We start from the raw sequence: 15,136 nt of genomic DNA, 5'->3' as shown, positions 1-15,136 counted from the left end.
TTTTTTTTTTTTTTTGCCATACTGTGGAACCACTAAAAACAAAGATAGTATGAGTATTATCTCAAAAAGAGTTCTACTAAAGCAAGTTTTGGAGCCTCATGAAGCCCTTTTTATCACTCTCCTGTCTTCTCCCAGATTCCATCAATGAAATGTTAGTCATTGCTGTGGATGGAATAGTGTCCTCTCAAAACATACATCCATCTGAACCTCAGAATGTGACTTTACTTGAAATAAAGATCTTTGCTGATACAATCAAGATGAGGTCATCCTGGATTAGGGAGGGCTCTAAATGCAATGATGGATGTCTGTATGAGACAGAAAAATAGATGGCACACAGAGACACAAGGGAGAAGGCCATGTGAAGACGGAGACAGAGATTAGAATTTTGCTGCCACAAGCGAAGAAACACCATGAGCCACCCGAAGTTAGAGAGACAAGGAGAGGCTCTCCCCTAGAGCCTTCAGAGAAAGGTGGCCCTGCTGACACCTTTAGACTTTAGACTTCTGGCTGCCCAAAATAGGAGAAAATACATTGTTCTTGTTTTAATCGCCCAGTTTGTATAATTTTTTTTTATGGCAGTTGTAGGAAGCTAATACACTCATTAAGTTAGTTCTTTCTGAAACTGATGAAAAAAAAATGTTTTTCTCTAGCTTTTGGTTTCCCATGTGTAAACATCGATAACTAATTGATATAAAACCATAAAACATAATTATAATACATATAATAAAGTAATTTCTATCGAACCCCAAACACAAGTTCAAATTTTCAGATTTCATAATCCTAGTAAAAATTATATGTAATATTAATTCACTCTTTTTTACAGATTTGACAGTATTGAAAGCCATGTATTTCAGTAAATACATCATTAAATTATTTAGATGAGATTCTAAAAACATATAATCTCATTTATTATTTACTCTTGAATTTTGAATTTATGCTCCTTCTGTGATCTTTGCATCTGCTCTTTTTTAATAACAATGACAATAAAACAATAATAACAAATAATAACAATAAAACAATAAAAACAACAATACCATAAGATATTGGAGAATACAAAAACCAGTTAAATAATACTATTTTTTACATTCTTATTTTTATAACCTTACATTTTTGAGATATACACCTCATTGAGAAGCTGATGAGAGCTTTTTTCAGTTCAAAAAAAATCTACGTACAAATATTTTAGATAAAAAAATTGGTGCTGTATCAGGGAGATCACAGGCCCCTTGAAATCCATCTACAGCTTTTCTAATGGTTCAGAGACCACCAGATTAAGAACAACTACTTACAGGCCATTGTAACGAGCGTTGATAGATGTTGCATGGATTTTAGTCTCATGTATACTATTCAGACAAACTGCCATTGTTTTTTCTTGACACCTTAAAATTATTTTGCCCAACTCTCCATGATTGCATGCAACTCTGAACATACTGTACTCTTCAAATGGGTAAATTATGTGACATAGGACTTATATCTAAATAAAGTTGTTAAAAATGTTTCCAAAAAGTTATTTTGCTCAAATGAGATTTGTAATAATATTAATAATGGTGCTCACTTTGGCAGCACATATGAGAATAATTTTAATAAATGTATTCTAAATGTCACTAAATAATGAATTATTTTAGAATATGAGGTTTTAAAACATATATTCATATGTGTCAATTTATTATCCCTTTTGAACAAATTTTTGCAAGGAAGTTTTCTACTGGAAACATAGAAAGGGGATTCAATACGGATAAAACTGATTCACAGTAAATTGTCATGAATACAGGAACGCCAAAAGTTACATGTACTTAGTAGGGAAAATGTTCCCAATGAACTTGAATAAATACCTCATCTGTCATTAGGGTTGCAATTGATCTGCCAATCTCATGGTACTGTTGACCCTTTCCCAGAGGTCCCAGAAGAATGAACAAAAATCTGTAATTAAGAAGAAAATAAAACACGAATGTATCATGGTAGAATATAAAAATAGTTTTAGTAGTACAGAATCACTCATCTCACAGGAATTACTCAAATGGGGATTTTGATGCAAAATCTTCTTTTCAGCTTATTATTATTTTGAAACATTGTATAATGATTGACTCTTATGCTTAAGGTTTTTAAGCACTGGGAATCTGTGATTATTTTTTATCTCAGTGTTTCCCCCATTTTGTTACCTGTAAAGCCTACACAGTTGTTACTGAGAATTTTAAGGATTCTATAATTCTTAGAGGAATAAGGTGAGAAATTTAAAATCGGATTAAACCATTCTAAATTGTAAGAAAGAGAATTCACTAACATGCAAATTGTAGAACTAGGTTGAAAGGGGAAAAGATAATACAGTTGTATAAACAAAGAAAGAACACATGGTCAAAAAAAACTAAGGTGTATGTAAATTTTACATTTAATAGAAAAAATATTCTCAGGAATCAAAGACCAGTTAGGCACAAAAATAAATAAATAAATAAATAAAGGAGTTAATGATCTATTAATTCCAATGCTAGAGGAATAAAATTACCAGCTGCATTATGATACTCCATCTAAATTAGGTTGAAAGTCTAGCAAACTCATCATCACAACTGGAGTTTTTGAAGAAATCAATACGTGTTCTAACTTTACAGGACTGGTAATTGTCCTGTCTCTAAAAAGGTCAGTGCTGCAGGGAAATTGTGAAAATTTAAAAACAGCTCATATCCTACAATATAATTCAATGGTATTAATTTGTTAAATGGTTTCTGCTCTTAGGCATGAAGACTAATGGCCTTGTAAGATATACTAAAATGGGTACTATAATTCTACTCTTCATTTAGTTATAAGCTTTAGAGAATGTATGGGTTTTTACATGAAGCATATATTACACAGTCTTCTAGGGTCTGATATTAATTTTTTGCGTCAGTTGTAACTAAATCCTAGTCAATTTTTACTATACAGAAATGTCCACTATACATTTAAAGCAGGAATAATTTCATGTGGTGGCAGATACTTTATCAACTATAATACTTTTAAGAAATTTCTTGACCTATGTACATCTTGCTATTTTTCAGGTTTCTATTGCATGGGCTATTTATAAAGTCCTGAAAGATTATTTTCTGACATTTTTACTATGTTTTGCTATTATATTCATGGTGTGTCCTTTTGTCCTCCAAGAAAGAATAATTAGGAACCTTGAATGGCTTTCTGTATTCTATTTATCTAACTAATCTTCTTCTATTTTCCACCTTTCTTAACTAGTCCGGTCTTTTTAATCTCTCCTTATGCAGTGGCTCTACTGTGCCCCTAATTTTTCCTCCATTGTTCTTTACACATACTTTGCTGTCAATATGAAATGAGGTCACCTAAACTTTGACAGTTTTCAAAGTGAGGGTGTATTACCCCATTACAGCTTTTCTTCACTCCTGGGAATTTTTCTTTTCTTTCATTTGAAATACAGGAACTATCATGGGCATAAATAGCCATCATTTACTCAAGAATTCATCAGACACCTTCTTAAATGGTGGAATAACAATATACTGCTTAGAAGACTGAAAAGGAATTTTAAACTACTGAAATAATACCTCTACAATGAGTAAGCTTGACATCTTAAATCTGAATCCCAAATTCCCAGAAACTCTGAATAGGTTACAGAGTGTGTATGGAAAAACACAGCTTTAATCAAATACAATCAGATGCTACTTTAATGAGCTCAGTTCATCATTACCCTTTTTAAATAAAAGTTGGTATGTATCAGAAGTCTCATTAGCTTTCCAAAAGGATGAACTTCTTTGTTGTAAGCTGAATGATAACAGAGTTCCTGACTCAAACCACAGATTCAGGCATAGGTACTCAAACACTGAATCCCATTCCAGTTAGCTAAGCTCTTACAAAATGAGGCCTCTCCTGACTAAACTATTCCATATATAGGGGATATCTTACCATAATTAAAGCACAGAGTGATGTAATATGCTATGTTTTGAGTTAAGGACAAAGGTTCACAGAGGAAACATATTCTACAAACCCAGATGTCATAACACTTGAACTTTACATCATTTTAACTTGGCTCAGGCATTCCATGTTTGGAAGAGGAGTCATACTAACAGCATCTGAAACAGTTAGAGCATCAAACAAAGGGTACCAGTCATGTGGAAGATGGAGCCCCAGAGATATATGCTTTGCTATAGAAATAGGATCAGAGTGAAAGGCTATCTTTATATAAGAACCACATTGGATGGAGGGAGACAGGAAGAAAATAAGGTCCCCTAGATGAATTGTTAGGAACCTAATGTACTAAGTCCTTTTTTTTCTTCATATTTTTCACATGGACAGTCTTATATCTATAAAATAAATTACAAACAACATAATTCAGTTTGTATTATCCCTAAGTTGTTTGTTTTTACACATAGTTAAATAAAAACAAAGTTCATGTAATCAAATTAAACTTATACTTTTGATTTGGATTCAGCCACAGTACCATGATGCTACTACCAATGATTCTTCAGACTCTATGTAGGGGAGCTAGACTGTGCCTCGGATTAAAACAAGCAGTGCATTAAGTGTGGGCTGGACTATCCTGATGACAGCACTTACACATATTTTGAAGGCCGACTCATTCAATCATAAGCCAAGCCTTGGAACCTGATCAATCAGGGTTTGACCACACTCATATACAGAATCCTCTCTTTAGCCCACAGTCTAATATAATCTTGAGGAAAGTCTAGCACTTCATCACTTTTTACCAAAATTATAAGAAATAATTTATATGGTGATATAAACCGGAGTATTCAGAGATGAGGAGCATGCCTGAAAAAAAACATAAAAGTTTGAGAGGAAGAAGGAAAGAATAATTTTTAAAGCACTGTTTCCCCTCCTCCACAAACAAGAAGAAACAACAGTGTTGTGGATTGAACATTAGTTTCTAGAAAAAACTCTCTCAGAGTAAATTATATTAGCTCCTTGTGTTTTTTTCCACACAAAACATGGTTTAGGAAAAACACAAAAGATGCTCTTAGGCTTTTTACCTGGTTGGGATTGGGACTTCAGCCAGTCCTTGCAGCAATACAGCTGGAGACAACCTGACAAATGCAACTGCAGTTCGATCCAAGAACTCCAATTCCCCAACTAAGATGTTTGAAGCTTCAGCACCTGGAGGAATCTTTTTCATAAAATGCAGATCAACCTGCGAGTATCACACAAGTAAAATAAGATAAATCAAAATTGGAAAAATTTGCTAAATCATATCCTAGGACAGTGCTTCACATATGGTAATCCATCAATAAATATAGTTTAAATAAGCTTTAGAAATAGTTAAACATGTCATTTGCCCTTTAGAAATAACTTTTTTTCTTGTGTATTTTTTTAATTTGTCATCAAAAAGCTGAGTACTCTAGTTTCTCTATTCAATATACTTAAAGAAGCTTCTTCGGTATCAGCAATATCAAAATTTTCAGAGAGAAAAAAGCATACGCTCTATTAAATATACTTCAATCATAATTCAATTGGCATTTGCCAATAGATTTCAATATTTTATGCTACATTATCTTAATTTTGTGCACAATATACTTCAATTAATTAATACTCAAAACATGCCTACTTCAAAAAAATATATAATCATGCTTCTCCTTACAATATGAATTATGAACTTTGTCTTCATCTTTATTCTAGTTGTTCTATATCCTTCACAATCTATACTTTGACTGATCATTCTTCAATTTTAATTGCTCATCAGATAATTTAGATATGGCAGAGTAAAGAAAACAAAAATAAAAGTATTAACATTTGGGGTGGCTGAAGAGCCATAGTTAACTTTCTGATATGAGATGTCTGTGATTGAAATGAATACACACGAAATAAAAGTGATCATTAACAAGAAGAAATGCTTAGAGTTAAGGGTGAAGTTTGAAAAAAATGAGTGTAAACTGTTCAGAGTAAATATCAATATTTAAGCACAGGGTCTCAGTGAAAACCAAGCAGTGACTTTAAAGTAAATTTTACAAGGCCTATTTCTTGATTCTAAGTCATTTGAGTTGCTTTTTATGGAAATCTGTTTGTAGAAACAATAAGATTTATCTGCCCTAGTAATTGGTTTTATGCTCTTGTGTTAATGAAATGGGGGCCAAAGATCAAAGTGGGACTAGCCAAGACAGAGAAAGAAAAGAGCTCTGTCAAAATAGGTGAGGCTGAGATTTTTTTTAGTCCAGATAGTTCTTTTGATGATTTAATATACAATTCAAGTTTAATGATTTGAGAACATTTTTTCCAAGAAGTTAAAAATGAAAAAAATTAAAACTTTTATGAGGAGTACCTTAGAAAGTCAATTGCCAGCCTCTAGGCACTACATTAAATATGTTGCTTCTGATATCAAGACCTCAACACAGCTATTTAGAAGGTTTACAACTATTTAATTTTTCTGTAAAACAAGGCTGCCATAAAACTTAAAACCCATTATATGGAGGATACATTTTATCATAAGAATTCAATATAACAATAATTTGCAGTACTCCACTAAAAATATCAAATAAAATCATTGTTTTATTTTTAAGGAAAAAATAATTTAACAAAGTAAAACTTCCTATAAAAGTTATGACAAACATCATAAATTCCAAAATTTTTAACCTATAAATATACTCCCAAATATAAATTTTTAAACTCATAAAATTTATACATTGAGATATTATATGGTAAATATTTTCTTTTTATAGAATCTAATCTTTTAATTTATAGACATGAAACTATTTACCTTTTTAATACAAGGTTAAATTTGATAAGAATTATTATCATGTTTTTGTATTTATTTTTCTGGCTAGGTGATATGCACACATTGGAAATGCTTTCGATTACTTACGCTTTACAATTTCACTATAATGCATAAATTCTCAAGAAGGGAATAAAAGATAACATCTACGCTATTAGTCCTGTGAGAAAAATATAATGAATCTTCCTAAGTCTTTCAGAGTCTAAAAGAGTAAAAATTAAGTTTTCCCCCAATGGAAAAAAACAATTATTCAATGTTAATACACTGCAAAAAAATTTAAAATAAGAAAATAGCCTTTTTAAGAAGAATCTATAATTGATAAGCAATATGAGTCACAGTGATAATACCTGTTATAACTTTAATAAGTTTAAATTCCACCTGGAAAACTTCCTATAAATTCATTTATCGTTTGACAAATACCATAGTCTTAATTATTGAAGTCTGTGCCTCAGAAAGGTGGCAATTATAAAAATAACTGCTTTAAGATACAATTTAATTAAATCAAGGAGTACATTGTATGCTAAAATAGTTTTAATTTTATAAAAGGAAATACATGGTCCTTACACATGATTTTATTTTTGCATTATATAATATGTAATATATCATTAATTGATATCTGTTATTTGGAAAAAAAAACATTAAATATACAGAATTAAATTTCAGGAGTAGCAAATTTATATTTTGCTTTTAAATATAATAAATTATAGTTAAATAATATATACCTGGAGTAGCCATTATATTATACTCATTACATTATTCTTGAAGTAGTTATATACTTGGTGGGTAACAGATTATGTAATTTATTACCTAATTATTATATTTACAATTATATTTATATTATTCCTGGGGTAGTCCTATATTTTTGTATTTGTGTTAATATACAATTCATTAAAAACCTTATTTGGCAATTTAACTACCTTTTAATATAACAGAAGATCACATGTAAGGACCACAGTTTAACCTTTTATAAATTTACAAATACCTAAAAGGGCTCTAAGGAATTAGCTTGAATTACACCTCTAAGACAACCCTCAAGCAGACTCAAACACTTGGAATGGACAAAGAAAAACTGGAATTTTCTCTTCCTCTGAATAGGACCTTAAAGAAATCAAGCTATACTGTGATGGATCTGGATTTACATTCATTTCGCTGGGTTCTCTAGACCTTCATGCTAAGAAGGGAAAGACGCTTTATTCTGGGCATTTGGTGCTTAAGCTGTGGGTGTGGAACAATTATATCTCTAGGGAACAAAGTCAGACAGAAGATCATAGTAGAACTGGAAGTGTCTGGACAAGCTACACACTGCGATGCGAAGGAAATACAGATGAGACTTTAGGGGAAAAGTTTAAGTTTTAAGCCCATTATAGAAAGTACAAGAAAATTAATAGGGTCCTCTGGGGAGAAATAGTGTTGTGACACTAACCAACCAGTGACGTTGAGCTGCTCTCTTAATATCTCTGGGATTCAACTTTCTCACCTTCTAAATTTCTAAGGTTTCCTAGAGTTCTAGGATTTAATAGTCCAAGTCTTTTGACTATGTTTCACATACTAAAGATTGATGCAGAAGAAAGTTTTTTCTACATAGAAAACAATGTGAAGTTTTCTTTTGAGTCATTTGAAATAAAAGAAACACCACCAACATTTGGGATATACTAAAATTACCAACCTCTACATGTCAGATTGAAAAACAGTGATATAGAGTGTTTTGACACATCTGCTTTTTAAAAACATTATAGAAAGCAAATACCTGACAGTTCAGATTATATTAAAAACATCCCTTACATGAATACATTTGATGGGCATATCCATTCATTGGAAGGGTTAACTGTGTAGATTGAATGTAGATAACATGTAGGATCGAGTCACATGAAATGAATGAAGAATGTTTTTGCTCTTAACATCTCAAAATTCTGGGGTTTGGAATTTACATATTAAAACTCAAAATATTTAAATGGACAAAATAACCTGGAGACTAGCTGAACTGTGATTAATTTACTACCTAACTGAAGTCATTAGGCTAAAAAAGACCTTCTCTCATGTACCTGCAAAATTTGACACTAAAATTTGTTTCCATATGATGGATCACATTTGTTCTTTCCAAACCGTACTATCCTGCCCTCCCAGGTTATAAAGTAAGAAGTGTTAATTTAATGGTTGTTCAAAAGCATTCTAGAAGTAAAGGTTTAAATTATTTTGAATCTCACAGGATTCATTCAACAAATACATCCCAAATACTGTTCAAGGCACTAGAGATCCAGGGGAGACCAAAATATATTAGATTCTGGTCTAGTATTTCTTTTTGACAATAATAATAATCATAATAATAATAATAATAATAATAGCCACCTTTACTGAATTCCTACTATGTTCCCAGAGCTCTACCATGCATTCTTTGTATTACCTCATTTGATTTTCACAACGAAAGTATAAATAGGTATTATTATTCTTATTTTACAAATAAGAAAGCTGAAGTTCAGAGGACTTCTCCAAGATCAGATAGTTTATAAATGCTAGAGTTAGGATTCAAGATCTCAAGCTCTTTCTCAAAAGCCATGTTCTTTCCCATGTGCCGTGTTCTGACTGATGAATATAAATAGTTGGCACTGAGTAGAGAGTGCTAGAAATTCAGCTTGCCTATTAAAAGATGAAATGGACAAGAGATTGAAAATCCAATAGAAGAAAATGGAAAAGAAGGAAAATTTGTTTTTAATTCTTCTATAGTTCTAATTGTTTGGGGAGACCTGAAGACAAGACTCTACTCTCTCCAAATGGCAAAATTCATTTTCTTTCAAATACGATGAAGCATTTTTGACGCTGCCAAAGATAGGCCAGTCAACTAAAAGCAACATGATATGGAGATATAAAATTCAGCGTCAAGGGGTGATATCCTTAAAGAAAAGTTAAAGGGTAATTTATTGAAAGGATGTGACTTATTATCATTGTTTTTGAGAATGTTGAGTATGGCCATGCTGTACTGTTAATACCTGCATAAACAAGTAAGCAACTTCTATGTCACTGCTTTTAAGATATTGTTTCAAATGAAGAATATCAGAAATTAAATGTATGGCAATGTGTGACAATTTTATTCCAACTTGCAGATGAATGAATATGTAATGCTTTACAAAGATATTTTGGAACGGCAAATGGAATACATTTGAACTGGCTTAATACCGGTAATACTTGAATCACATGCCTCCATACAGTGAAATGAGCGTTGAACCACCGTAGAAACACAGCCCGAGTATGCCCTCACCTCTCTCTCTTGCTGGTGTGGAGGTCCTTTTTCGTGCCTTTGTTTCATCCCACATGGACTAGTATGCCCCTTTTGATGGCCTCCCAGACCCTGCACGCATAATTAACAGACTTAAGCTGGTACACGGCGCTCCCACGGAGACTCGCACCAGAGGGAGAGCATGCACATGACTAGACCCGGGCCATTTCGGCATTGGCAGGGGTATTGTGAATCAGCCATAAGGAGCTGATGGCTGTTAACCTTTTCAGAAGCTTGAGGCACATAACTTCCTCTGCGGCTGCCTCCCATTCCCATCTCCTCCTACTGTTACACTCATTGCCAGTGCTAAGGGGTTTTCTGGGAAACACACACACACAAACACTTGAGTTACTACTGTTTCAGCCACTCAGATAAAGAGAAATGTTGAGCCTCTTTATTTTTGGTCAATATTTAAACCCTTTCCTGCTCAAGTATCAGTTTGCCATATAGCCTATTACAATAGCACAACTACAAGGTCAGGAATTTGTTAACCAAAATCACATCATTTTCACAGACTCATTTTCTAAGAATAATTCAAGTAAATGATTTCATTTGAATTGTTTCCAATTAGATGTATCCCTCAACAGTAAATCTTTATTATGTTTTCACGCAAAACTGTTCAGTTCTATCGTGTTCTAGTGTTTTCTTACGCTAATGCCTTTCTCTGAATTCTGACAAGGAAACTTTATATTATTAATATATGATTTACTTTTCTACAAAGAGAGGAAAAAATTATTTTGAAAAAACTAGCAAAGTGTTAAACAATAAACTCTGTTAAATTCTCTGTGATGTCCAGTTTTTCTTTTTACTGGAAGAGATACATTTTACCAAGTGGCTGAAACCCAAAGACTAATGCATAAAACTTACACGTTTGGTTTTGTGAATAAATAAAATGTTACATGTGAACTTAAATGCTAACATTACCTATAACAATGTCAGGCTCTGGCTAAGTAATAAAAAATGTACATGCAGAAAAATTTGTCAACACCTCTTAAAATGGGTAATAATTTCTACGAATAATTCAGCAGCTGACTTAAATAAAGAAAAACTTACCTTACTAAAATCAACAGTGCTGTTTTCTCTGCTCACGTCAGTTTTATTTTCCACACAGGCTGGAGCCGACTGTGGAGAAACAATCTGACCTGCTAAAAGAGATTGTTATTATAGAATACGGACAATTCCTTACATAACTCTAGACATATTGAATGAAATAATGAATTAAATTCGACTAACATAGATTTCTTAATGAGTTTATGAGGTAAGCATGAAAGGTCAATATAAATAGATCTGTATAAATACAAAGATTCTTATTTATCAGTCACAGATAGAAATGGGAGAATTCAACCAAGAAAATGTAAACCATTTCTCAGATTAAAACTCTTTAACTAAACAGTTACACTCTCTGAAGAAAGATCACCTACAAAAAATATTTAAATCTAATCATAGTTTTGAAACATCACTGATTTTTAAATTTCATCCAAAACTGATGATATATGCATTTACAAAGATAAGATAGGCGTCTATTATGATTTGCCTTAAATGTATGGTTTTTTTAAATGTTACTGTTTATCTGAAAAGTACGAAGCATATTTACAGCTTCTATTGCATTCGAAAAAATAAACTAATGAGAAAAAATTCTTTGATAATAACTTTTAGAGATTTATACATGGGAGTTTCAATGAGAAATACCTTTACCTCACACAGAGCAAACACTATGATTACGATTTTATGCTTGTCACTGATTATGATTGTATAAGCACACTGATATTTGTCTGCAGATAAAAAATCAATAAACTTGAATTGTATTAGTTTTCCATTAACACTAATCAGCAACTTTATTATTTTGTCACCTTTCCCAATTATAGGGAAGATGATGATATTAGTTAAGTGAACAGTATAGCTGAAAAAATGACAATGGCTAGCAAAGTCCATTATTCACTAATTATGAAACATTTTCTTTCAATTTATCTGTAAGTTCTCCATATGTAGTAATGAAATGATGAAAAATTATGGGGTTTGCTTAATTTCACTTCTCTCTCGTCTTCCTTAACCTCTCCCCATCCTTACTTATTACTTTTGCTGTGAAACAATGACGACAACCCAGCTTTGAAGCCTTGACCATATTTATGATCATAATTCAGTGACTTCAAAATACTGCTCTTATTCTCATCTTATACATCAGAAATACACTCTTGTCTCTGCCTAGTTCTTCTCTCTACCTACCAAAATTCCAACTTTATTCAAAGTTCACCTGTAGTCTTATCTTCCCCAATGACTGCAGTCTGTACTCATTTGAACTTCTCTAAACTACTGGCACATAAAGAAATAAAACCTTTTCTTTAAATTCTCTCATGAAATACAGCTTATATTGTGTTATCTAGAAATTACGAAGTTTTATTTAAAACACTAATAACTTACTTTAAAATATTACTAGAATTTCCCTTTCTGAACTATCAATCCTCTCAGGGGTCAATTTGTTAACAGATACAATTTTTCATGGTTTAAAATTTTCTATTGACAGAAAGTAATGGGCTTAAGATTCTGCTAGAACTGAAATATTTATTTTCTTTCACTAAACAAAGTAAAACAATACACTTGGAAAAAATTTTTTAAATGACTTTTTAAAGTAAATTCACCTCAAACCATGTACACAAAATCTGATTATAGCATTTTCAAAGAAATATATATATAAACTTCAGAGAAATGACACTTAAAGCTGCATCAAGTATGTTCATTCTCCCATTTCTAACTGCAATGTGCAGCTATGACAGTGAACAGTTCATTAGCAGCCATTTAATTTATCATTCTCAAAATAATAACTGCAATTAAAAAAAACCTTTTACATAATGCATTTGTGCTACTAACAGATGTCTTCGATCACCAGTTTCACATCATTGCTCCATATTTTCATGAGTTAGAACATTAGATATATTTAAACCTAAATTTACAGAATGTTCCGTAAAATCGAGTGATGAAATTCAAGGAATGAAAAAAATTAAACATATCTGCTTTCTTATAATAATTTACTTTGTATGATATAAAACTACATGGAAGAACAATTATTTAATTCAATCAGAAAACACACTCAAAAAGAGTCAACCCAATGCAAAAATCATCAACTTTGAATAAATTTAATTGGATAGAAAATATGCTATAATTTAAAAATTAAAGAAATTGAAGTCTGGGTTTTCATATATAAACTTTAAAAACAGAACATTCCATAAATTACATCCAGCTCTTGTAATACATTTAAAACATTGGCACTTGCATTTTATCTTGTACACATTAATAGACTTGGGGATTTATTGTTCCATGGTATTCTTGCTATAATATGAAAATTTTACAAAATATTACCTCATAAAGTTGATAATCAGAAAGGGATTTAAAAACTATTTCCTATGAATATTTTAAGTGATATAGGTAATGCCCTAGTGGAGAGTATTTAACTAGCAGGCGACATACTAGATGACAGTAAATTCCTTGCTAGTTCTAGATTCTAGAGATATACATAGAATGTCTGCTGATGCAGGGAAAAAAAGCATTAAAACTACCACTTATGACATAGGAATATAAACCACAAATTTGGTATCTCTTACATTTCAGCAGTAATAGTCAAATAATAGTAGTAAATATTAGTAGCTGAATATATTTAATCACATCAAGTGTCCTACAAAGTTTAAAGAGTACTCCAAATGTTATTTCTTAACATGTACATTAATTTGTTAAAATGAAGCAATACACATTATGTGTGTATATCTTCATGGTAGTCTCTGAAAACTTGGCTGGATACAGAAAAATGTATAGGTATTATTATTTAAAAATTAAACTAACAAGTTTGGTGTGGGTTATTTGGAAAAAAATAGAAACCTTTAAATAAAGCTTAAAATTTTGTTTTCTATGTCTATGTTTATATTTACATCTATATCTATCAAACTAAAATCCACACATAAATTATAGTTTATCAAGTACTGGAAACCTCATGAATTAAAGTAATTTTTATAATTCTATTATCAACTATAATCTTTATCTGTCTAAACACTGATTCTTTAGTTTATTCCAATTATCACTGCCCTTCAGAAGAAAGTGATGGGCTTAGATTTCAAAATGACTTTTATTAATTCAAATATTATTACATATGAAGAATCGGTATATTTAGATTCTGAAAGTGCATCCCTTATTTTTTCACTGAAGTCTAAAGCAATACTAGTTCACAGAATGACAACTTTTAGGTATAGGATTTTAACTTCACCAGAAGTGAATATGTTTCCTAAAAGAATAACAAAGAATTTGCTAGGATATTTCTCCCTCCAGAACAAAATAGTATAGAGGGAGTATTTAGCAATCACATATATGTGTGGAAGCTTTGTAAATGCTAATTTTTTATGATAAGTTGTCTAATTATATGCCACAATGCTTGTGAACATACATGTTTTTACCTACTTTTTTACATAACCATCGCTTTGTACAGTGATCACTGTCCATATTAATATATTTTATAAATAAATTTTCTTGCAATGTTTAATCACATCTGTTATGAGGCATACAAATGACTATCCCAAAAATTTTTTTCAAAGAAATATATTAACTCAGTAACCTTATTACATTCAGGGTAAATTATTCAAAAAGTGGACACAATTAGTATGAACTGGGAAGTGTTCATGGCTATTGAAATATTTGAGAAACCTAATATTATCCTTATATATTTACCATATATGTTTATTTTTTCAACCCTTTAAACTCAAAGGGTTCACCACCTTAAATCCAAATTTCTAACATATATTGTACATCTTAGCAATTAAAGTATATATTATAGTATTCATATTAGCAAATAATACTTGAATTAATTTTCATTTGAATCATGAATTCATTTTTTTCCACTGGACCTCCATGTAGGGGTCATATATCAGTTAGATATGAAGTTATTATAGACCATGTATTTTTCCAAGGCAGATCATAAAAGATGTGGGACAAGCAAAGGAGAAAATTGAGAGTAATCAAGTGACTACTAACTAGAAAATGGAAGCTCTGCCTTCCTACCTGGTAGTCTGTAAATTTTTCACTAAGTCTGTTGTGAGACTAGCATAGACATTTCCCTCATCATAAAGTTGTGGGGGAGGAACATGAGATTATGTCAAAGTATTATTGTTTTATTTTAA

The 15,136-nt window shown here is 31.4% G+C and overlaps 1 protein-coding gene across 14 annotated transcripts in view; it reads right to left on the bottom strand.

Moving 5' to 3' along the window:
- SLC4A10 (solute carrier family 4 member 10) overlaps window positions 1–15,136 on the bottom strand; it is a 264,790-nt gene that overhangs the window by 88,653 nt on the left and 161,001 nt on the right. For 6 of the 14 annotated variants that reach the window (XM_081052804.1, XM_081052800.1, XM_081052798.1 and 3 more), the window contains exons 7-10: window positions 11,034–11,125; window positions 9,963–10,052; window positions 4,977–5,134; window positions 1,833–1,920 (exon numbers count right to left, since the gene is read on the bottom strand). In XM_081052804.1, coding sequence (XP_080908930.1) covers window positions 1,833–1,920; window positions 4,977–5,134; window positions 9,963–10,052; window positions 11,034–11,125 — 428 coding nt within the window. The remainder of the gene's footprint in view (window positions 1–1,832; window positions 1,921–4,976; window positions 5,135–9,962; window positions 10,053–11,033; window positions 11,126–15,136) is intronic. The other 8 variants (XM_081052797.1, XM_081052794.1, XM_081052805.1 and 5 more) reach the window with 3 other exon arrangements.

The sequence above is a fragment of the Rhinolophus hipposideros genome (genome assembly GCF_964194185.1).
Source record: "Rhinolophus hipposideros genome assembly, chromosome: 6".
Classification (NCBI taxonomy): Eukaryota; Metazoa; Chordata; class Mammalia; order Chiroptera; family Rhinolophidae; genus Rhinolophus; species Rhinolophus hipposideros.
The sequence above is the reverse complement of the archived record's forward strand: the minus strand, read 5'-3'. Positions and strand labels throughout refer to the sequence as shown.